Source organism: Kwoniella bestiolae, chromosome 1, assembly GCF_000512585.2.
Source record: "Kwoniella bestiolae CBS 10118 chromosome 1, complete sequence".
Lineage (NCBI taxonomy): Eukaryota > Fungi > Basidiomycota > Tremellomycetes > Tremellales > Cryptococcaceae > Kwoniella > Kwoniella bestiolae.
This window is the reverse complement of record NC_089241.1, coordinates 1,581,031-1,604,900: the sequence shown is the minus strand read 5'-3', so window position 1 is coordinate 1,604,900 and position 23,870 is coordinate 1,581,031. Positions and strand designations below refer to the sequence as shown.

At 47.5% G+C, this 23,870-nt stretch overlaps 8 protein-coding genes across 8 annotated transcripts; 2 read left to right on the top strand and 6 right to left on the bottom strand.

The window, feature by feature from the left end:
- Positions 1-707: 707 nt before the first annotated feature.
- I302_100613 (uncharacterized protein) lies at positions 708-4,130 on the bottom strand (the record flags this gene model as incomplete). The annotated part of the gene is made up of 12 exons (XM_019190626.1): positions 708-812; positions 902-1,114; positions 1,190-1,240; positions 1,304-1,474; positions 1,566-1,717; positions 1,788-1,941; positions 2,023-2,066; positions 2,169-2,638; positions 2,782-3,257; positions 3,405-3,839; positions 3,950-3,996; positions 4,088-4,130. 12 exons carry the CDS (start codon positions 4,128-4,130, stop codon positions 708-710), a joined length of 2,361 nt encoding a protein of 786 aa, XP_019047374.1.
- A 593-nt stretch (positions 4,131-4,723) lies between these two features.
- On the bottom strand, positions 4,724-6,224 carry I302_100612 (uncharacterized protein; the record flags this gene model as incomplete). Its single annotated transcript, XM_019190625.1, has 5 exons — positions 4,724-5,536; positions 5,649-5,745; positions 5,820-5,851; positions 5,954-6,006; positions 6,146-6,224. The coding sequence occupies 5 exons, from the start codon at positions 6,222-6,224 to the stop codon at positions 4,724-4,726; spliced, it is 1,074 nt and encodes a 357-aa protein (XP_019047373.1).
- A 555-nt stretch (positions 6,225-6,779) lies between these two features.
- On the bottom strand, positions 6,780-9,159 carry I302_100611 (uncharacterized protein; the record flags this gene model as incomplete). Its single annotated transcript, XM_019190624.1, has 5 exons — positions 6,780-7,044; positions 7,110-7,391; positions 7,461-7,630; positions 7,700-7,775; positions 7,838-9,159. The coding sequence occupies 5 exons, from the start codon at positions 9,157-9,159 to the stop codon at positions 6,780-6,782; spliced, it is 2,115 nt and encodes a 704-aa protein (XP_019047372.1).
- A 1,246-nt stretch (positions 9,160-10,405) lies between these two features.
- Positions 10,406-12,519, top strand: I302_100610 (uncharacterized protein; the record flags this gene model as incomplete). Its single annotated transcript, XM_019190623.1, has 5 exons — positions 10,406-10,512; positions 10,590-10,677; positions 10,743-10,811; positions 10,884-10,965; positions 11,090-12,519. The coding sequence occupies 5 exons, from the start codon at positions 10,406-10,408 to the stop codon at positions 12,517-12,519; spliced, it is 1,776 nt and encodes a 591-aa protein (XP_019047371.1).
- A 728-nt stretch (positions 12,520-13,247) lies between these two features.
- On the bottom strand, positions 13,248-15,091 carry I302_100609 (uncharacterized protein; the record flags this gene model as incomplete). Its single annotated transcript, XM_019190622.1, has 4 exons — positions 13,248-13,394; positions 13,481-14,252; positions 14,358-14,788; positions 14,903-15,091. 4 exons carry the CDS (start codon positions 15,089-15,091, stop codon positions 13,248-13,250), a joined length of 1,539 nt encoding a protein of 512 aa, XP_019047370.1.
- A 469-nt stretch (positions 15,092-15,560) lies between these two features.
- I302_100608 (uncharacterized protein) lies at positions 15,561-17,917 on the bottom strand (the record flags this gene model as incomplete). Its single annotated transcript, XM_065869111.1, has 8 exons — positions 15,561-15,780; positions 15,848-16,108; positions 16,361-16,467; positions 16,527-16,711; positions 16,776-16,823; positions 16,922-17,601; positions 17,656-17,758; positions 17,830-17,917. 8 exons carry the CDS (start codon positions 17,915-17,917, stop codon positions 15,561-15,563), a joined length of 1,692 nt encoding a protein of 563 aa, XP_065725183.1.
- A 454-nt stretch (positions 17,918-18,371) lies between these two features.
- On the top strand, positions 18,372-20,060 carry I302_100607 (ribosome biogenesis protein YTM1; the record flags this gene model as incomplete). Its single annotated transcript, XM_019190620.1, has 4 exons — positions 18,372-18,757; positions 18,838-19,498; positions 19,570-19,678; positions 19,750-20,060. The coding sequence occupies 4 exons, from the start codon at positions 18,372-18,374 to the stop codon at positions 20,058-20,060; spliced, it is 1,467 nt and encodes a 488-aa protein (XP_019047368.1).
- A 339-nt stretch (positions 20,061-20,399) lies between these two features.
- On the bottom strand, positions 20,400-23,716 carry I302_100606 (uncharacterized protein; the record flags this gene model as incomplete). Its single annotated transcript, XM_065869110.1, has 10 exons — positions 20,400-20,826; positions 20,942-21,167; positions 21,230-21,887; positions 21,971-22,536; positions 22,601-22,646; positions 22,705-22,800; positions 22,863-22,958; positions 23,016-23,069; positions 23,129-23,502; positions 23,569-23,716. 10 exons carry the CDS (start codon positions 23,714-23,716, stop codon positions 20,400-20,402), a joined length of 2,691 nt encoding a protein of 896 aa, XP_065725182.1.
- Positions 23,717-23,870: the final 154 nt, after the last annotated feature.

Genomic DNA, 23,870 nt, shown 5'->3' with positions numbered 1-23,870 from the left:
GAGAAGCAAGAGCGCATGCATGATCACCCATCCATTCGTATATATACCTGTCCTGCTCGGGCACATACGTCTCTCAACGAGACTAAACATGTCCGAGCTGGAACTTTCCAATTCTCTTGGATGAGCTCAACAAGCAAGAAAACCAACAAGACATAACAATCCAGTACTAAACGGCCCCCGCCAGAACCGCCAGTGTATGGTTGAACCAAACATTCCAAAAGCGTTGAGAAAAGATCAACGCCACGTGAAATAAGGTTAATTTCTCGTTCCGGTGCATCATCATGCTGACGAAACGCGCCCCCCTCGTTGTGATAGGGAATTTATGTGGACGGGATCAAATATTGACGGGCCCCGTTCATACCCATTTGCTGCTGATTGTCATCGGTGCCCTTTATTTGAGTGTTATCGGTCGGTGGTCGGTGGCCCATGATCAATGATGTCTTAGGGCTCAATTGATACGACACCTGTCGCCTGCGGTCATAAGTCTAGGTGCCGGAAAAATGGTGACCAATCGACTCATCATAGCACAGCCGATACGATGATACGACACTTCGTCGTGATGTGAGCAGATTTACGATATGCCCGTACCCATTTGATCCGATTGAATATTCCCCCCTCACAATGATGCATAGTAGTTCTGTATACCCAAGTTCCCAAAGAAACGCATATCATATTCTGGAACAACTCCAAGCTCGTACCTGACTTGACTAGATCAACAACACGTATTTGCCCAATTTCTTCATCACCTGATCCCACGGTTGTTTACCCTGTCCTGAATCTACCAATCTCCATTGTTCATGCAGTAATTGGCGCTGCATTCAAGTAACTTTGCGAGTCAGCACCTATATCGAAGAATAGTGTACATTGGACGGGAGGATCAAAGTGAGAAGGAGATACTCACGGCAACCTCCAGATCTTCACAGTAATCATCGCTCAGCGCGTTGAACAGTTCGACCACCTTCTGTCGTTTGGCAGGTAAGGAGAATACCCCAGCGATCAGTAAGGGCCAGATCAACATTACTGACATCCTCATGGCTGAGGCTTCGGATATGAGCTCTAGGATGTGGTCGATGGACTTGACTATTCGAGGTGTTGTTGTGGGCTGTTCTAGGATCTATGTGAGGCATACATGCGTTCAGTATTCGACCACTAGCACATTAGGAGGGTCTGTAGGTGAAAACGAACTCACATCTGCCAAGATGAATACCACAGCCATATACTTGTAAATATAATCACCGCACTAAATCAAGAACATTAGCCAGATGCCCAAACAACTCTCATCGAGTGGCTGGTAGTCACTCACAGTTACTCTGACATGTTGAGGTAACGCATTCAAACTGTTACCCCAAATGTCCAACTCCAACAACAAACAGTGACTCTCCCTTTCGAAATGCTGTCCTACATCCCACATCTCATCTATATCACCTCTAAGGCTCAAGCCTAGTCGTCGTTTCTGTGAGTCCAAAACGGCGATCTAGCAAATCACACCCTATGTCAGCTCTGACGGTAAAATAAGTGAAAGTCATGGTCCCCCACCCAAAGCGCTTAAAGAAAGTTCGACTTACCCTAGCTACCAGATCCACCATCGCACGTGAAATACCAAATGACCTCTCCACTGACTCCCATTCCCACCTAGTCTGGGAAGTCTCCACGCTGTCAAACCACCATGAATCGTAATTGCCCAACATCGAAGGTTCTTTCCCTGTGATAAATGAGGCTGCGCAAAAACATGAGCCAATCTGGAGCGATAGTGAAAACATATTGAAGTGAAGAATTGTCAAACTCACCAAACACATCATGAGTAGCTAGATTCTCCAACAGATATCTTCTTGTGAAAGTGTATTCTGATCCTTGTAGCATTACTTGAGGTCCCCCTTTCTTCGTTATGAGATTCAGGGCGAATTCCAGATTATCTCTCCAAGTAGGATCTGCGCTGATTACCTGTTGACCCGAAGAAAATATCAGTCGGACCTCCTTCGCGAAGACTCATACCTCCAATCCTCATGAAGAGCTCATACTTACATCTCGTATGCAAAGCAGAGTACAGGCCGCCAATATACTATCAACTGGATTCGCACATCTCAAATCAGCAATTCCACTTCTACGTTACCAGACGAAGCATGATTCCGGAAAGAGCGCCTGCCAATATCAGAGAAGTACAAGCTCACCTTGATCAGGGGATCTCTCACTACTAGCCGCCAACGTGATATTACTCAACGCAGCTTTCTTGAACTTCCCACTAATCTCTTTCAACTTTCCCCTCATCCTTTCCCATTGTCCATTCCCCAACGTCAGGGCCGCATCCGTATTCCGAAGCGAAGATCCGGTCTCATGTATGAAGTGCGCGATTCCCGTGGAGAGCATCGACATTCGGATAGCAGCGGACGCAGCAGAGTTGGTATCCAACAATTTCACTGGTGTACAGAGTGCCAGTAAAGGGTTGGGTCCGATGTTACCCATAGTGATCAATATTCGAGAGGCGGTATTGCAGTAGTGATGAAATAGTGTACGGGCGGTTGGTGAGGGAAATGCATTGGATAGGACATCGATCACTCCTGCTGTTAGGGTATTATTGGATAGATTGCGATGTCGATGGGACGGACCAAATTCGAAGAGCGCTTCGTCATGTGCGTATGCTCTAGCAGGGGCAAGGGGCTAGATTAGCAGTATCCCATTGCCACGATCTATCCGGGCTTTTCATCTGTACCAATCTTGTTTCTTATCGATTTGACCTTCCCATACAGTCAAATGGAGGACTGATAGTAGCGACCACACACTCACTGTAGGATACTTTCAACCAACTGTAATCTAGGATGCAGAATCTGCATTTGCGGCGTAAGACTTCTCTTCCCATCATCACTCCCCGATCCACCTCCCATTCCACCGCCCCCTGTGTTATTCACCTTGATCAGACGTCTATTCAACAGCAGGGATTTACTGAAGTTCTCGAAATGGGGTAACGTATGTTGTTGACCTTGGTATTGATTCTGCTGTTGAGGCAGGTTCCTTGAGCTCGTGCTTGAGCTGGATGCGATCGCGTTATTGGTTTGGGGATACCCCTGATCATGAGATACAGAGGGTCTGGTCAGGTCGTTGGTAAATACTGTTGCGGTCGTTGGGGAAGTGTTGAAGATATTTTGCGCAGTAGAGGATGTGCCATGCTGGGTACCTGAAGGCGGAGGGAGGGGTTGAGAGGGTGGTGTGATATGTGGGAAGGGGATGAAGTCGTTCAGGAAGGAGAAGTCCGGTGTGGACGTCTGGGCGTAGAGACACGACGATTAGTCAAAAGTCGATATATCAGTCAGAATGGATGAGAGTGTTTATAGTAGGTAAGCAGATGAGGGGAGTGAGACACCAAAATACCGTTGAGGTATAAGACAGGATACAATTCAAGACAAACTCACCAGGTTAAGTATATCCATGGGACTCGGTCCCCCCATTCGACTATTCTCCCCAGGCGAAGGATCCATCTTACTCCCATCATCACCCACAAGACTCATACTCTTGGGTGATTGCCTCTGTCTCTGCCGTCTATTCGGACTCTCTCCAACCTGTCCATAAGCCTCATCATCCACCCTCACCCTTTTACTCTGGACATTATCCCCATCAACGTCCCGACTCACACTGACACTCGTACTCCTCCTTGAGTTCCTGGCCGAAGTAGATTTCCTCTTCTTATTCTCACTTGCAGCTGGATACTCGCACTTCCTCTGCGAGGCCACGCACCGCAAGCACGCAGGGACAGTCTCATCGCACTTAACCTTGTGGGATCGACAGGACAGGCAGCCAGTGGTGGATCGGGTATATTTCACTTTTTGTTTGGTGGATGGGTCTGATATCTGTGCATATGCATATACATGTCAGTCGTTGCATAGTATATGATACGGCAGGGCTGATTCACAGCGATAGAGCACTACACTTGGTTTTGAGATGAAGCGGAAGTACTCACCACTTGATCTATTATGCTTCTCGCTCTATTCGCATCTACTATCTTCCCTATATTTCATTCAACAAGACAGGTCAGTCGAGACCCCTTCTCTCTTTTCTTGTATAGTATGTATAACAAGAGATTTAAGATTGTACTCACTCGCCTGACGAGATATCTCAGCGTAGTCAAGGTGCAAGGACATCCTCTCAACGTACTAGTATCCAAACCTAGCCCTGTTTCCTGATCCAATCCAATCCAATCTATTTGGCTTACACTGCGCTACTGGCTCTCAAAGGGTCGTCCTTTCAGGTATATTGAGGTGAATGCAGTTTTCAATGACGATATAAGTATACTTTATGAACAATGTTGTCATTTCTATTCTCAAACGATAAGTAACAAGTGAATTGGGAGAGGATGTTATCGTGTTATTGTGATCCGGTATAACGGCACCGTTCATCCCGTCCCGTCTGTTTACAAATATTTGCATCTTCATGATGCTCCAAGAGACGTTGACCTGAATTACATACAGTCTCCGTATACTCGAGATACGCACACAGACATAGGCTGCACATATCTCCTTCCAGGCTGCATGGTCTAACGATTCATATCATATAACATATAACATGACATGTGAATTATCATAAAAATGCCTATATCTTATATGTAACTGTTTGATCTATTATTACAACGCATAAATCTCTTAACACGTAACCACACATCTCACATGTAACCCTTTCCCTCTATCATGCAGGACCGCCGTCCCTTCATAGCCAACACATCTACCTGAACCTGAACTTACACAGCTGACGCCCCATTCCCACCATGTCCATGACCATGACCTCTCCTACTACCCCTTTTCCTCTCCTTCTCGCCCTCCTGATCGTTATTCCCACTATTCAGACTATTTCCCAGACTTCTTCTCTTGTTTGATCGTCCACTTCTATTAGGAGGCGTCTGCACCGGCATAGCAGGATTGACAGCGGTGGTAGGGGGTATGACCTGATCAATCTCCATCGAATCTATCATAGGTCGTTTTGTCCCCGTTGGATAATTCTGTGCGGGACCTTCAGCGTTGTTTTCGGTGCTATTGGTGAAAGAGACGAAAGGAACCCCCGCAGAGGGTAAGGAGGGATTGAACGATGTACTGGGTAGAGCAGCCGATGAAGATCCACCACTACCGCTTCCACCCTGCGTCTGATTGAGGTTCAGTTGCGAATACCGACTTGGTAGGTTCTTTGATGGTTTAGGTAATGAGCTGAAGGTATTACGTTGGTGGTTATTGGATGGCGAAGCCATAGGCGAAGAGGACATGATCCCTCCAGGAGTGGGTTGGTAGGCAGCTGCAGGAGATTCGGTTATACTCGTGTTCGTACTTGGAGTGGTGGTATTTGAGGTTGGAGGGATAGGTTGGACACTTCTGGAGGAACTCGCAATAGGTTGATTGTCCTTGAAAGAGGACGGTTGGGTGGGTACAGGAGCAGAGGCAGGTCGATTGGGTGGGTTGAGGTTGGAATTTCGAGGTATGGCTGAGGGTCTTTTGATAGCTTGTGTAGGTGCTGGTGCAGTCAGGTCATCGGTATCTTCAGCTGCAAATGCTGAGATGGCGGCCTGTTAAGTGATCAAAGGGAGAAGAAAGGGAGAGGTATTAGCATGTATCTCGGCTAACTGCTAGCACACATTCACCGGCGAGCAGGGAGATCAGAGGAAAGTAAAAGCTTACCTGCCTAGCGTCAGCCCAATCCATCAACCTCGACAAAGTCTGCTCAGCATCCTGTCCAGCACCTATCGAAGATTGCACCGTCGAAAGGACGTCCGCTCTACTCGCACAAAGAAGGACAAGCGTAAGTTTGGGAATATCTCGCAACGGCAAAGAAGTGAGCAGAGAACCTACAGTGCAGCCGAGTACCCGACATTGTATGCTTGCTACAAAGTCCAAGACACGACTGGTCAGCATGAAAGCGGCCCAACGGTGATACTCCGGACAAGCTTGATATGGAGGAAAAGAGGAAGATGAACAAGACATACTTTGGTATATCCCAAGGAACTCTTATAGAGATTCGTTATGCTCAGAGCAGCAGCTACGTACCACAAGATATCACTCATCAGCTTCCATCCCTTTTCACCAGTATCCCTCGTGACTGGACGAAGCAGTGTTATCGAGGTGGCAACGCCTTCCCATGCCCTACTCGGTCACATCCGTTCCCATACTCAACTCACCTCTGAACTTATCTCCCATATCCCTCTCAGCATCTGCCAGACCGGGGGGCAGGGTGGAACCAAGTGTCGATAAGTCCATTATACTATTGTTCGCGATGTATGTACAAGCAACAAGACAAAGAGGTATGTATCAATGATAAAGGTAGAACGAGGAATGACCAGAGTGTTGATTGTGATGGCAATGAGATTGAATGATAGAATGAGTAGTGAGTACTCAAAGGTTTAAATTGATGCGAGCTTAAGGGTAATTAGTACTACTAAACAAGTCCACTCTAAATGGGTATCATATTTAAAATATAGGATATATGCCAGTATGGTGGCGTCATTATCGCTCAGTACCAGATAACCGGTTGGTCGATCAAATAGAAGACGTGTTGTTTGGTTTGGTCCTTCCATAACAGCAACATATGATTAAATACATCTCTTATCTCGTCAAAATCATAATAGTCATAACATAAGGTCAATGTATCACATACAAGCCAAATCATCATCGTACACGGGAATCAGAGATGTAAAACTATCGCCTCAATCCACCCAAACATCGTTTATTCTTCAACGCCCCCCAAAAAAAGATTAAGACCATATATGAAATCCCTCAAACATAAGATTTGCTTCACACCACATAGTTGCCAACTCATCTCCTCCTCGTCATGGGATTACGTTCCTCCCTTTCCCCACCAGTGACTCCTTCGAAAAACTCCCGTAAATAATCAGACATTGGAGGTTCCAACTCCGGTCTAGGTAATCTGCGACCATGTCTACCACTAGAGATGGGTGGCGTAGTAGTGTGTCTGTGAGAATGTTCAGGTCGTACAGCCGGCGGAGGTCCAAGCTCGAAATGGAAGCGATAATCCATGAGACCAGGATGCTCGTCGAGGAAATGGTTGATTCTGAATGCTCTGAAGACACCATCAGCTCACATTGTATTGGAAGTTGTAGAAGTGAGTCAGGGGGAGTCACTTACAGATCATCAGGCATACCTCGATGACTCCATGCATCTCTACCCCTTTCTCTTCCCTCGGCCACCGGATCGTCCAAGACAGGTAAGAAATTGGGTCGATAGAACAAGTCGAACACCGAATCCATATGAGCAACCATATCAGATACATGAGGGACGGGGAACTCGGCTCTAGGCATTCGACTTCCTGAGGGAGTTCTCTCAACGACAGTGAAACCCGGTACGGATCTCAGAAGAGAAGGAGGGATGATACCCTCTGGCGAATGTTCTTTGTGGATTCTCCAGCATCTGGAATTAATCAGTTTCTCGTCTCAGCACAAACGATATTTTTATCACATGGAATGAAGCTTGACTTACTCTTCTCGTTCTCTAAAATCAACCGAACCTTCCCATTCACCCTCAGTGGCAATCTTGTTGTCAATCCACTTCCGAATCAGGTTCTCGAGTGTTCGGGCAGGAGTGAGTGGGTTGGTACGATCAACGGCTTCTCGGCACGTTGGACAATTGATTCGATCTCCGGTTGAGGCCTTGGGCGCGGAGGGAGTGTCAGCTCATCAGCTGAAATCTTATAATCCTCAGGTTCTGATCTCACTCACTCTTGTTTGGATCCACTGAACACCACATCCACCACATAACGCATGACCACATGGAGTGACTTGATGAGGACCGACCCTAAATTACGGGAAATATCATCAGCTCCTGTCGACCATCACGCATCATAATAGCTGACTCACATGATGCTCATACAGATCGGACAGGTCATCTCCTCTTCCAAACCATCTTCGAAATGCGTGTCTCGGCTCAAGGCAGAAGCGGGAGCTTGCGACGAGGCAGGGGCAGGTGTAATGGCCTTAAGTGCATTACGCAGGGCAGACGCGTGTTCTTTCGGAGGTGTCACTCGAGTAGCAAAGGGTCTCTCAGCTGGCTGGGGCGGATTGGATGATTGAGGATTTGGTCCAGCTGATCGTTGTCTAGTTGGAGCTTGGTTAGTTTGATGGTGATTTTGACCCCTTCCTTGAGCTGTTTGACCTGCGGGTGGTGAAGCGCTGGTCGATGAGCTTGTTGGTGCATTAGGTCTGGATGTATTGCTAGGTCTAGCCGGCTGGGGGTTAAGTTGTGCTCTAGCTCGATCGGAAAAAGTCGACGGACCAGATGGAGGTGTAGATCTCTGTACCTCACCACGAAGAGTAGTCGATTCACCTCTATCTTCATCATCTTCCCCGACTCTAGGAATCCTTCTTCTCCTTACGACAACTTCCTCCTCCCCAGCAGGCGGACTGGAAGATCTCCTCGGATCGACCTCCCCAGTCCTCGACCTAGATCCCAAATTCCCAAAATGAGGTCTCCTGCTATCCGCAAATACACGTTGTTTGTAATACTCCCTCTCCTCCCGTCGCGCATTAGGTCGATAGGTGTTCTCGTAAATCTCCGTATCGGGCATGGGGGAGTCTGCACGACCTCCATGCAGTAACCCACCAGGAGCGATCGGGTCGATACCTCGCCGCCAGTCTGGGACTCTGACCGAACGAGATGAAAAATTGGTTGGGTGGGGGACATAGCCTCGTCCGGACATCTTGGAAGGATCTTGTGCGGGTGGGGTGGTGGAGGAGTGTATCTGCGCTGGTGCTGATGGAACAGGATGAGAAGGCCGCGGAACAGGTTGAGTCGCTCTGGGCGTATCGGATGGGATCGTTGGTGTTGGTGCTGAAGTCGCAATGTACGGTTGAGGTTTAGGAGGAAGAGGTGGTGGACGTGGTGGACGTGGTGGATCCTCGGTTCTGAGAGTCGTTCGGCTCGAACCAGCACTTTGGCGACGATGGCGTTGATGGGTTTGCCCGGGTATAGTGATAGGAGTAGTGGGTGGATGGGCCTGTGACTCGGCTCTAGCTTGATTCTCGTTCCTTCCTTCGGATGGTATAGCCAGCTGCCTATATGGATCACTGGGGTGGTTGGGTCTTCGGGCAGGGAAGGCGGGTAGGAAAGTGGGAGGTTGGCGGGGAGAAGGATAATATATCCCACTTGAGGGTGGGACCACTATGCTAGGTGGGACTTGCATGATGTTAAGAGGAAGAAGAGGAAGAAGAAGATGGTTGATCGGTCAGAAGGTGATCAAGTGAAAAGTCGTGTTTATATCTTGTATGTTGTGTGTGTTCTGATGGGATATGATGTGAGTGGCAAATACAAAGGAGGCGAATTGACAGTTTATTGGTAACCCATCAGATGAAAGAAAGGGTATTACCGATGATGTAGGATTTATATAAACTGTCAGATTGAATCCTTCAAAGGATAGATATAGTCAGGATTAGGTTACATATGGCATATGAGATATAGGTTAGTCTGGTGTTGAAATTTAGGTTGAGAAGGAAGAGTGGAGGAATATTACGAGTGGCAAAATGTGGCATCACTCGCGGTACTGTGTTGGCCAAAGGCAAATGAGTGCGTTGTGGTGCGTCGAATGTTTCTGTAAGAGTGATAATCTGCTCTTGAGCAGAGTGACCACGCACTGACATTCTTCAGTAGCTCCAGTCCGAACATATAAGCAGAGCAAAATGGTAAGGGTTCAGCACACCTCCCTCCATTCAACTTGACCTCATCTCCATCTCGCTCACATCTGCACATATCTCGGCACCACTCGTTCAGCTCAGACGGACCCCCTCTCGGCCGAGTAAATCCCACCTACAACTTGGAGCGATAGCATCATCTCCTTTCATTTCTATGTCTGAGTTGATGACATCAGATATCTGATATACTTTTCCAGCTGAAAAGATGACTTTGTCTAGGTCCTTCTTTTGAACGAAGAATCTCTGTATAGCGCGTATTCGGAGGAGGTGAAGGAATAAGCGAAAAGCAAACCAAATTAAACCAGCGCGATTCCGAATGATCTGAAAGATATGACGCATCTCCATCTCACTGGAGTGGGGAGGATGAATGGAAGTGTACACTCAACGAACTGTCGTTGATACCAAGATGGGGTTAGTATCAAAGGATCGGCACCTCAGACGAATGACGAGATACCAATGTATTCGGAATACATGGATTGACCTTGAATTTCGTCATTACAAATGATCGGTCACTTATGGTATATATAGGTGACCAAGAGAGAGTGATGGGTCTCAGTGCGGAAGGGGGGGATTCATCCCCTTTCGTCAATTCTTTTGCCACCATCATACCTACATATATAATATCTTATTCATCACCCATCAATCATAACCCATGATCAGCTTACATCATTATAGTGTAACAGCCGCTTGACATTACTTTCTCGCGCCCAAATCGAGCTTGTCAAGTTACTCACTGGCTAAATGTCAGATCACCAGCATTACGAGACCTCACCTGAACGTGTGATTGGGAGATACTCAGCTATAAATGGGGGCTCTAAACCGCCCAACTTCTTGCAAAAGCTATTCGAGTAAGTGGAGTAGTATCTTTCGCCACTGCCAAAGTCGATTGCGTCCCTGACCATCATGCGGTACTGTTGTACTGTAGCTTCCTTTCGCTGGAGCCTCATCCATGTCCCGAGATCATCTACTGGGCGTCGGATTCGAAGCAGTTGGTTATCGCTCAGCCAGATAGGGTGTGTTATATTCCGCTCTCGGCAGATTACTGCTTGCTTATCTAAAACCTCGTTCGACATCTCAGCTCGCCAAAGAAGTATTGCCCAAGTTGTTCAAGCACGACAAGATAGCTTCTTTTGGGCGGCAGTTAAACGTGAGTAATCCCATCTCTATTGACCTCGAACCTGTAATGCTGAACTTCTTGAGATGTCCCCTCAAATCTCAGATATACGGCTTCTCTCGTTTGTTCCCTGGAAGGCAGTTCAAAGATTCCCAAGGTAATATATCCGATGCGAGTGTGTGGGCTCGTGAGTGACATGTTCTCTCTTTTCTCAAAACAGATGAAATCTAGACCCCTTGCGTGGGATTGCAGCACACTCAGCGAGGACTGACTATTAATGTATTGTCGTTCGCATTTCACTGTCAATTCAGACCCAACTCTCAATCGCCTCTCATCCCCCTCAGATCTCCTATCCATCAAACGACGAGCTCCGCCAAAGCTCATCCGGACGCGAAGACTAGCCAACGGCGAGATAATCCGTACCAAAGCTGGTCCAGGAGTTATCGAGAAGGCCCGTCAGATCAAAGAGGCAATGATGGTCACGAAGACTCGCGAGAGATCGTCCTTGTGGAACAAGCCATCCCAAAGTCAAACTCAGACTTCTTCTCAATATCAGACTCACCATACTGAACAGCACGACGGTCATGGGAATCATGAGGTGAAGAGGAATGATACCTTGTTATCTGACATCACCGAGTATTCCGAAACTGATACCCATAACAACGGCAATGCCAACGAGCTACCCCAGATACAAAGCTCAGCGGATACATCTACGACCAGCACTACCAATTTTCTCACTTGGCCGCACGTCAATCTTACTCCTAGCATGACTTCAGCCAATACTCAGCTCTCCCCTCAGAGAGAGATCAATTCACTGATGAACAAACCATTGACACACCCCCACTTGATCTTAGGCGAGCGACCATACTCCTCTTGCCCAGCTTCCATTCACACTTCGCCGAATCATAAACATACTTCCCTACCTTTCAGGTCAACTTATAATCAGTTCAACACTCTGACCTCATCTATCAACTCAAGTCCCCTCAGTGGCACTGGTACAGGCGGAGGTATAATCAGATCTTTCAAGCCTAATTTGAGTATTGATACTGACGCCAATGTTGCGGGCTATGGATATACCAATTCACCCCTGAACGATCTATATCCCTCTGGAACCGTTCCACTACCTCAAGTTCAAGCGACTGCTCCTACCGTCTCCGTAGGGCAGAACCCTCCCAGGATCGCTGCTCCAGCTGCGCCTGTTCCAGCGCATCTACTTCGAAACCAACCTCAATCTCACAACAGAAGCTCAGTATCAAGTTCAGTCTCGTCAGACTCGAGCTTCTTGATGAGTGATGAGATCCAAGGTCCAGGGACGAACAAACTTACATTCCCAGGATATGCTCCTGCTCCTGCTCCATTGGTACTTCCTCAATCCTCGGCCAACGACCACTCACTGCCTTATACATATAACAACACTAACTCAGGTACAACCTTTCCCAACGACCTATCATCAAGCTGGGAGAAAAATCAGCCCACTCACTCAAGACCTACGAAGCCCCTACCTCAACCAATGATTTTTGGAACCGGCATCGGCAATGGTACGATCGATCCCCGATGGGTCAGTCCAGTAGGCAGCGAGTGGTCCACACCAAGCATCACGAGGGTCTCGTCCCCCTCTGCGGTGTCGTTCCAAGTGAGCAGGAACAACTCGATCGACACGTCCGGGTCCATGTATACTCAGCAGACCATAAGGGAAAAGGCGGAGATTGGGAAAACAACACCAACACCTCCGTTCATGTGATATAATCCTCTTCACCTCTCGACGCTTACCTCCTCTTTGGAGAGTAATCTTACGACCACGAAGGAGGACGACCGGTCGACGAATAGGAATACCAAAATCATTGATAATCATAATATTGGTATAGCCCATTCGTTCGATACCAAGCCATACATCCCCAGCCCCCTAGCTCCACTGATGAATCCGCCTTTACCCCAAGATCAGGACGTGGACGTGAACGGGTCGTTCGCTACCTCGGGGAATGGTATAAAATGGTTCGAATGACATCGACACCGATATCCATCATCCGCATACCCAATCATTCCCACATGGTGCCAAGGGACAGAGGTTGAGCGATGTGTGTGTAGTCCAAAGGATCAAGATCGAAAATCTAGTCAATTGATTAACCCTCGATGTGTTTTGACTCCCTTTTGTAGACAGGCTGTACAGTATAGTCGATTCGTTCCTTAAGAAAGATTGATTCGCATCACACTGTATCATGGCGTGTTTTCTCTTCATCAAGTCCGCTCGATTCGATTGTATGTCAAGTATCACGCAGTTAGTATGAAGTGTACGTCTATCTTGCTCGTTAGAGTATCTCGTAGTATGTTCCTCTTTTATGTAATGAAAATGCATGATTCATATTCCATGATCAGATTGCCCAAAGTCAGAGGTTCTCCCTCCCTCCTACAACCTAGACATCCGTTATTGAGCTCCTGCAATTTCATAACCATTCTCATATTGCCGATATCTTAAAACGTCCTGTGAGTCCATCGACCACCCAACATCGTCCCTTTCACTTCCATTGCCCTTAACCCAGCTGCATCCTGCTTCAAAGGGTTCGAATGTAAAATACACAGATCTGCTCGATCCCCAACTTCCAATTTTGATTTACCGTTCTGCGATGTATAACATCCGTCAGCATGCCAATCCTTGACCTCACACATGAACCTTGAGGAGCCTGGAGACTTGTGGAATCACTCACCGAAGTCGAAGCCCTCCAAGCAGTCTCCAAATCCAATATTTCCCCCTTCACGAACGGATTACTCTCATCACCCTCCCCCGCCCTCGTTATACATACCGCGAGCGCTTCCCAGGGGTTCATCGGCGCTATAGGCGCATCGCTCCCCAACTTGATGGGTATACCAGCATCCACTATTGATTTGAATGCGTATGCTCTATGCTCCCGTCCAGGCCAGAATTTATGGCACAATTCCCGATCATCAACAAGATGAGAAGGTTGGATTGACGCTATCAAACCGAGACGCTTGAAGATCGGTAAATCCACCTCGAAATCTAGTAATTGGGCGTGTTCAATGGTAGATCCGAGTCGGAGATTGGAACTTGCATTAGAGATGGTTATCAGGGTTAGGTGGTTGGCTTGATCCCCTATTGCATGAATTGCGAATCGAAAATTATACTTCAAGCCATTCTCTATCATCTGACTGAGGGTCGATGGAGGATAGTAATATATCCCATGATTATCCTTTGAACCTGGATAAGCCGAGTGACAGAACGCAGTTTGTGATCCCAGTGATCCATCTGTTACTATCTTGTATGGTCCTACTTTCATCAACCCATCTGTATGGGGAACATCATCCCCTGAAGTTAGGCCTAGTGAGATGGCGTCCGAGAGGTGCTCGGTGTACATTCCTACGTGGACTCGGAGGTAGTTGTTCCCTGATGCATAGCGGCGTTGCCACTGGTGGATATTATGTTCCATCTCCAGGTCGACTATCTCAGTTACTCCCATTGCGCTGCGGTATACATTCGGGTATCAGCATCGATATCCTCACGATCAAGGATAGTGTCTGTCATCTTGATTGAGGAGTTGTGTTGTGTATGACAGACCACTAACTCACGCAGCTTTCTTCCCCTCCTGCAATATCCATCCATCCACGACCTCATCGCCGGCAGTAGTGAGTTTAGGGAACATATCAAACGCCTCCTGTTCCACCAAATGACCACTATGTTTCTGCGGATCATACCCTCCAGCAACCAGAGCAAGCGAATTGCACCACATCGAATGATATCCATTATACAGCAAGAACAACGGTCTATCAGGCGAGATCTCGTCCAATCGCTGCAGCGATAGGAGGTGTTCGTCGGGCCAATTGGAGTTCCGCATGTTGATGCCTACCATGTTCTTCTCGAGGGAGGGGTCGTATTTTGGATCGAGTAGGGCTGATTTGACTGTCTCGAGGATTTGGGAGGCTGATGTGCAGGATTGGAGGTTGAGACGGTTGGAGTGAAGGGCGGCGAGCTTGGTGTGGACGTGCCAATCTATCATGCTCTGTCGGGATGCAAAGGATACATATGTCAGTGCAAATCATCATTGGGAGCGGTAACGGTTTACAAGTGCCTTCTCTCACGGGGGGACCAGAGAATAAGATGTAGAATCACTCACAGGACTCAACCATTGGTTCCCATCTAGATCTACCACCTCAGCAGATGAAGCATCGTACCCATTCACCTCCTTCCCATCTACCTCTTCATCTATACTGTCAATCACACCATCAATGATCTTGACAGCGTATAAGTTACCCTCGGGGTATCCTACAAGAGGAGCATGTCGGATGACCGTAGTTGAACTCATGATGTAATCGGCCTGATACGAGAAACAGGAAAACAAGGTAGCAAAGAAGATGAGTGTCTTTAACACAATACCATTGTAGTCATGGTTGGATTATATGAATCATCAAAAGGCGCCTACACCTCGCCTTTACGACATCCCAATCGAGTGAGTTGATATCACCATGAGCCCATCTCATCCGCCCACTTCACTTGGTGTTAGTATCATTTGTCGGATCAAAGCCGCGCGTCAATTTAAGCGGTACGGGTAAATCTCCTCGTACCGTTTTTACCGAAGATAACGATAACATCGAGGCAATGAGCAAATTATCCATCAATTCATTTCAATAAGCTATTGTACAGTACATGCTATGCAGATATGGCAACAAGAGGTAATGCTACTTCAATACAGGTATACACAACATACAGGAATATACAGCTACACTTCGAACCATTTCACTTGACTGTTTCTCTCGCGTCCAGCAAGTCCATCATCATTCAAGCCCTTTTCGGCCGGTCTGGTCCAATTCGTACCCCTCATCGCTCCCAGCTCTTACACCTGAATCTTCCTCTTCATCTGCGCTATCCAGACTGGTCCGTTCCTTCCTATGATGCACAGGTGCAATACCATATCTCAACTCGAGTGTCAGATCTCGTAATTTCTCGAAATTGTCAGAGTTGTACGCAAAGAAATGACCCGATCTCCTATCGTACCTGAGATATCATTGAGTCAGCTGTAATTCATCAACGAACACCTAGAGAAAGTACCTGTGACACTCACCTGCTAGGTCTTCCAGTAGGCCACAGAGCCATGATTGCACTCATCACCGTAATATGTCCATCCTCGCCAAAGAACATGTTCTTGACATTCTTTCGCCATCCGAGATCGTATACGTTTATTTCTCTCGCCTCCCACTTCAGCCTGTTTCGTTCGGACCGCGTGAGTAGATGGTCGGCTTTCCACTGAGCTCCTCTGGGGATCTCGTCGAGCAACGCAGAGGGGTAGGAGTGGGTGATATTCTCTAGGGTGGTTTGGTTGTTTCTACATATGCATATAGGTCAGTGCTTACTTTTTATGAAGTATCAAATCGCACACGAGTATGTGACCAACAAGATTGTGAGAAATGGAGGGACGGGTAAGGGGAAGACTAGACGACAATGGGACAACGCGGGGTGGAGAGAGGGGAGAGAGGGGAGAGGGGAAGGGGGATAACGGTGCAGGCCACCTTGGGCGAATAAGTCCAAATACACGGAACCAAGGGGGTTGGTTATCTTACGCAGGTATAACACTCACAAAGTCAGATACCAGTGGAACACAACCAACCCACCAACAGCAAGCGACATGAACCCGCCCATAACAGTCAGCATCATAAATATCGCCGGAGATATACCAAGTCCGTCCTAACCAGTCCATCAAATCAGCTTAATCCCAAATAGTCGTACTCTGACATTTGACTTGCCGACCAATTATCATTTGCAGCTATACTAGCCGTATCTACCGTTTGATTCCCCTCCATCTGTACGGGTCTGTAGGGTACTGCTCCTGATGGATCTTGGAAGAACCGATAAGTCTCGTAGCCCGCTTGGAAAGTTGCGTATATCGCTAGGAGTAGAGCATAATTGATGAACAGGAAGAATGGTGTGTCTGCAGATAGCATGCATATGATCAGATGAGTCGACTGACATAGAGGATGAAGATGATTACTCACAGTTGTGATAGCCTACGCAGGTTCCAACCCATGGACAATGATGATCCACTGCATAATTTGGCCACCAAATATCAGCTGATCATTCTCGGAAATGCTTTTGCTCATGCAGCTGAACGGGCCAAATGAGCGAGGGGAATTATGCTCACTTTTCAGAACACACCGCTCACAATGCCTACAATGATGGCATCTATCAGGTTTCCACCCATTACATTTCTTGCACCACCTCGATTCACCACTATTGCTCTTCGCCATCAAACTTCTACCTCCCTCTTCTGAAGTATTTTCATTTCCCAAGAGGGCTACAGAAGCTTCACTGGCGCCTTCAGTGGTAGAAGTCAATCTGAGATCTTCAAGTACGCCCTCATCATCCTTCCCCGCATCTACAGCTGTAGAGGGTACGAAAGGGCTTTTGGCGCTTAGGGGGAATGGTGAATACTCTGATTCTGATTCGGAAGCTGACTCGGGTTCATCTTCTGGCACATCTTCAGATATACGAGGTAAAGGTGGGTATCGTTCATTTCGAGAGAGAGGTAAGGGCGAGGGTCTGTCTTTTCCTATTCTTGTATTTACCCATTGGGCGTTCTGTAGGTACCTTAGGGGAACATTATCATCATCATTGTCGACGTCTTCCTCTTTCGGGTAGTCTTGTCTTCTAGTATTCTGTGTAGCGGGATGCTGTCTCGATGATTGGGCTGTAGTGTCGTTTTGATCTGACGACTGTCTGATAGGCGGTGCAAGTGACTGATCAGGTACGCCAGGTGATCGATTGGCTGTCGTCGCCAAAGAGATGAGCGTCAAGAAGAGCAAAGAGTTATAGATGATAGTTCTACAAACCAATAGTCAACTGATGCGCATATTCAAGAGCATTAAACCAGCTCACTGTTCGACAAATCTACCTATCTCTCTTCGCTTGAGTAGCACCTCGCCAAGCGTTATGAACAGCATGAATAGGATCCATGTGGAGAGTAAGATCATATAACTGACTAAATCCCCTTCATCAGCTTCTCGACCTTTATCTACGATTGTCATATCTCAGCCGAGCAGACAGACTCACAGTAATACGGCAGTCTGTTCATAAATCTCTCTACTTCACTTCGCCTCTTCGTCTTTGCCTGATTCACATCGGTATACTCGGCTGACATCTTTGCTGTGTTGCTTTTCGTAATGATACACCCCAACTAGTCGGTCTGGGTCATGTATTTAACATTTCACCGTTCCATTCCTCGCAGCGATTGCCCCTTATATGGCTATTGATGCTCTTCTAGCCATATGGAGATATGCAACCACGAATGAAGAGGTGAAAGGATGAATCAATCTCTTTTCAACCAAATCTCCTGCGCACTGTAATACTGAAGACTACGGCTATGGCCACTGCCCGACGGTCACAAGTCAGGTCAAAGCGTTATTCTACTTTCCCACGGTACAATACGATCACTGCCTAGGTTGTACCTGATGAGAGACCACGTGTAAAATTTAAGACAGGGACCATTTTGAATTTTCAGCTTGCATCTGTCCGTAGCAAAGGTTAAGCTCAAGATCATTCGTACAAATACGAACAATATTCTTGCTACCGCCTCCTCAGCGACGACAAGCAAGATGTCAGATATACCCATGGACTCGACTCCCGCCAACGGGACAACCTCCCAACTACCCATCAACCTATTCACCCGATCCACATCCGATGCCATCCCCCAATCCACCTACTTCATCCCCTCCTCATGGCGTCGATTCCAACTCTCAGAACTCATCAACAAGGTCCTGCAGAACAACGCCGAGAGCGGGAAGAAACCTGTCCCCTTCGAGTTTCTCATCAATGGGGAAGTGTTGAGAGGGAGTCTGGAAAACTGGGTGAAGAGGAATAGAGGGAATGACGAGGAGACAACGATTGATGTGGAATATGTTAGGTCGACGTTACCCCCTCAGGAGGTTGGGAGGGTCGAAGTGGAAGATTGGGTTAGTGGATTGAGTTTGAGTAGGAATGGGTGAGTCGAAGCTTCAGGATTACGTTTTGATGTGTATCATACATGTATGGAACACAGCTGATTTGGGATCTATGGTTCAGATATATCCTCCTCTCATCTTACCTATCCCATCTCCAGATCCTCCCTCTCTCATCCGCTTCTACCTCCTCCGCGTTATACACCCTCCCTCTCCCCACATCCCTAGGTGCTACCTGCTGTACATGGGTCTCACCCCAACCCCAAGAAAAGGATATCCTCCTCGCAGCAGGAGGAGTCGACCGATTAACCCACGTCTATACCCTTCCCTCCTTATCACCCGACAACACCTCCCAGCCCAGGGAATTATACACCCTTCATGGACATACCGGTCCCGTATCCAGTATCATCTCCTCTTCATCGGGCAAAGAAATAATCAGCGGATCATGGGATGGGAATATCAATTTCTATGTTCTCCCAACAGAGGAACCAGAGGAACATCAAATCCCTGCTGAACCTCTTTCATATCTCCCCGGACAGAACAACAAGAAACGAAGGAAGTTGGAGAAAGAGAATCCCAGAGAACCTATAGAGGGATTATTGGATAATGATTCAACGGGGGTGGGAGGATGGAGAAGAGCGCCTGATAATGTCTTCAGCGCGCATAAGGATAAGATCGGAGGGTTGGTATGGGACAAGTTTGATAATAACAAGTTCTGGTCGGCGAGTTGGGATGGATCAGTCAGGGGTTGGGATTTGGGTATGGGTGTGAACGATGTGACTAGGGTGAGTAGCTATCTATATGCAGAACGAAGGGGTGTATACTGATGTTTCGTTCCTTCATTCGACGATCATAGCAAGGTCCATTTGATAAATCTGCACTATGTATCGACCAATTCGCTTCGAACGGAACTCTCGCAACTGGTAATATGGACAGAACGATATGTCTATGGGACACAAGGCAGTGTGAGCGTCCTTCCCCCATATTTCACCTCGAGCATTCAACCCATACTGACTATTGCTCGATAATGATACAGCGTCCTCCCTAATCTCCCAAACACTTCCCATCACGTCCCCCGTCCCCTCCATCAAAACTCACCCCACATCCTCATTCACCCTCGCATCAGCCACTTACTCGGGTATAATCCAAATATGGGATATTCGATCGCCCAAGCATTCCCTCTTTTCAGTCTCGAACGCCAACAGGAAGAAGGAAGATGCGAGAAAGGTGACTAAGAATGGGAAAGTGTTGGGAGAGAGGTTGTTGGCTTTGGATTGGGATGGTGCGGTTCTCGTGGCGGGTGGGGAGGATGGGGAAGTGGGTATTTGGCATGCTACGGGGGCGTAGGGAGACTAGATCATACTAGATTACGGTTTATAGTTTTGTGATGGTATAGGCATTGCTCGTTGTGGTTGAGTCGTGCATTCGAGTCTTTGGTATTGCTCGTTCTGAATTGATGACATGCATGCGAGTCATACAGTTCCTACAGTCATGGACTTATCAAACACAAGCTCCCGTTTTGACATTGATAAAGTCAAAAGACCAGTCTTGACTAGCATAATAGAGTCATTATCCCTTCAGCCTGCTACTTCACAGCTCATGAGAGAGAATAAAATGCATATGATACAACACACATGAGTACTCAGAACGATCATCCGCACTTGCACATCTATAATCCGTCTCCGCCTATCTTCCCTCCCCCTCCCTTCTCCTCCTATCTTCCCTCTCCCTCTCCTGCTGCGCCCACCTCCCCCTCAACCAAATCAACCCAACCGTCCCGCAAAGCACCGCCACAAGAATCAAATCCTCCACCAGATCCTCCAACAGCTCATCCTCCTCGTCATTCTCGCCACGTCGTGCGGTAGGCCACTGAGAACCCGATCCCGAATAATCCTCGTACCCCTCCTCCTCCAAATTCTGATACTCATCATCCGGTACTAGATACCCCTCCTCGTCCATCCCTGCTCTCTGAGGAGGAGCGAGGGGAATATCGGTGAAGAGGGATTTGATACGTGTCCATGTGGATAACTCTATTCGAGGGTTGGGGTTGGGGTCGGGGTCGAATATTGATAAGCCCGGGATAGCACCGCGAGTCTGGATGTCGATCCACCATCTACGTGCCATTGATAAATCAGATCAGTATCCTACTCTAAATCTCTCAATATGTACTGATTACACCAATGTAGTGATTACACCTAAGGTATCTAGGTATGAGAGATGCGACTCACGACTTGGCATACAACTTGATCAAACTCAACATAACAGGCAGATAAGCTTCCACAGAAGTCTCACCTGCCAAATCGTAAAACCTCTTCGCCAAATGCCAATCTCGAGGCACACCATGCCCATTCTCATACATCCATCCGAGGTTCCAATAAGCCATAGATGAGGTTTGGGTATCAGCAGCAGTTTGATAGTAAGCTACTGCCCGATCATAAGATTCCGGAGATTGGTCTATCAACATGTCAACAAGTCATCCCGCGAACACAATATACCACCCGGATGTTAACACTCACAACAATAATCTCCAACCCTGACCATAGCATCTACGTTATCCTGATTCGCACTCCTAATCCACCATGTCAATGCCCTCTCCCTATTCTCCTCACTTATCTTCTGTCTACCTTCACCACCTTCCTCATCCATCCCTAAGACTAAATTACTATTCCCCTCGCCCAACCTAAATCCCTTCTCAAGTAAGAAAGCAATATTATTCTGCGCGGACTCAACACCAAGCTCAGCACCGATATACCACCCCAAAAACGCATTATCCTTTTCACCCCTCAACCAAGCTTTATCCGCTTCCCCCACAAAATCTGCATCCCAATTACCCCGTTCAGCGACCAACTTCTCATAGGCCACTGCGACACCACATAATCCAGGTTTTCCGGTCCCATCGCTATTAGGAAGGGACATCACGTTCTTGGCGTGAATTTTACCTAATAAGTGGAATGCTTCAAAGGTTGCTCCGTGTCGTAATGCTACTTCTAGATATGCGTTGGCTTGTACTACTTCGCCCCTTTCTAGGTGGTGTTTGGCAAGATTGACTTGACCTTCTGCTAGATCTTGCGAGGCGGAAGCTTGGAAGTAATGGAAGGCCTTCTGTTTGTCTACTGGAACTACCAGTCCATCTCGGTGGATTATCCCCAGGCCATTATGAGCTTCACGGTCGCCCTGTCAATGGTAAAATTCATATGTCAGTGATTTAAACCGTAAGGTCAGCCTGAAAACACATCGCCTGCAGGCATATGACTTACCAGCTCAGCAGCCCTCTCATGCCAAAGCCTCGCCCTCCTATAATCCGGTTTACCCCCCTCTCCTCTCATTGCCATCCTCCCAAGGAACGCAGCAGCCACCATAGCCGGCTCCCTAATAGCATCTTCCTGCTCTTTCGACAATTTTCTCCTCTTTGAGACCGTACCATCATTTTCGAAATCTTTTGGCCAGAGGTTTCTCGCAACTTTCAAGAAATACTCTTTAGCCTTCTTGTAATCCCTCGGTATCTCGCCTACACCCTCCGCACCGGCCGATACGCCCGCATGTGAGAAATACACTGAACCAAGGTAGAATAGTCGACCCAGGCGGACAGTGTAGACGTGAGAATCACGGTCGGAATGATATTGATAGTATTCTAATATCTCTTTCTCCGTTTCTCCTCTTGCAGATGCCATTGTCGCTCGTATAGCCGGTCTGTGGGCATTAGAACCTGTTGAAGCCCATGAGGCGTGGGGGCCGTAGATACCTCCTACGCGATCTGATAACTTGGTGTTGGTGAGTGGGAGGGTAAGGCCTCCAGGTGGTCCGGATAAGAAGGTTTGATAAGCTATACCAAGGAATCAGCTAATTTTGTAAGAATATATATACGATGATAAGCAGATGACACCTACACTGCTCAGCGGCTGTCTGATAGTGATCCAAAGCAAGCATGCAGTCCTATCAAGCCATATAAGCTAACGAGGTCTTTATCGAAATATCTTTGGGATAAACTTACCTCCTTTACGCCTATCCCAGCCCAATGCCTATATCCCAAAGCCATCGAAGCGGGTCTGTATCCTTGTACAGCAGCAAAAGTGTAGTAAAGCAACGCCTGTGGTTATACTTGTCAGCTTATAGATCACTCTCTACTGGTCCGTGCAATTAATAACTGACCTTTCCTTGATCCTGTTCCACACCCCCTAGTCCCGTAGCGTGGAAGAATCCAACCATGAATTGCGCTTCTGGATCTGCAGTGTGTTCGAGGTATTTCTAAATTCCCTTTTGGCATTAGCTGATATTGATCGTTTCATATATCCGACAGCTCACCTTGAAAGCATTGTAGGAAGCTTGGAGATCCTGTTTTAACCCTTTTGGCGGGAACTGTCCTTGACTCATAAGCTATCATATCTCACACAGAAGAAGGTAAAGACACGGCTCACCATCCTCATCTTCCCTCTCACACCATGCACTTCCGCACATCCACCCCTCTCAGCATCCTCCATAAGCTTCAACAACTTCTCTATCCTCTCTTGCCTCGCTCTACCTATCTTAACGCCCTTGCGTTGTTTCCCGCTGGATCCTATTATAGGGATCTTCGAGAAGAACGTCTTGGGCGATAAGAGTGTGTTGAGGAAACGAGGGAGGAGTCGGAAAGTGGTGGAAAGAGGACCTTCATGACCCCATCCTAGACCGTCTGACCACCCTTTCGAGGAGAAGGGGGTGATGACTGAGGTGATCTTGTGTTCGAGGTGGGCATTAGGGGAGGGAGCGAGGGAGGTTAGAATGGTTTGGGCTTCTCTCAAGGGCGCGCATACTATGGATATGACACGAAGTTAGCTTTGATAAGATGTATGCTGAATAGGATCAGAGAAAGGCTCACCGTCTGATACTGATGTTTCTTCTTGCCCACTCTGCTCTTCGACCGCTTGCGCCAGGACAAGGGAAGATGGACTTGAGAGCAGAGATATTGACAAGAGTAAAGCTAGTAAGAGGTAGGTCGAGCGACTGCTACGCCGCAGAGATGGCATGTTTGAAGGTACAAAGACAGGTGACACTCCTCCTGTGACTTTTGACTGTGACAGTGTGATAGTAATAATGATATAATGAGGCAAGTTGCAAGAACATCATATCCGACCTCGTCAACATGACATGGGATGTAATGGACGCAACAAGTGTCAATCG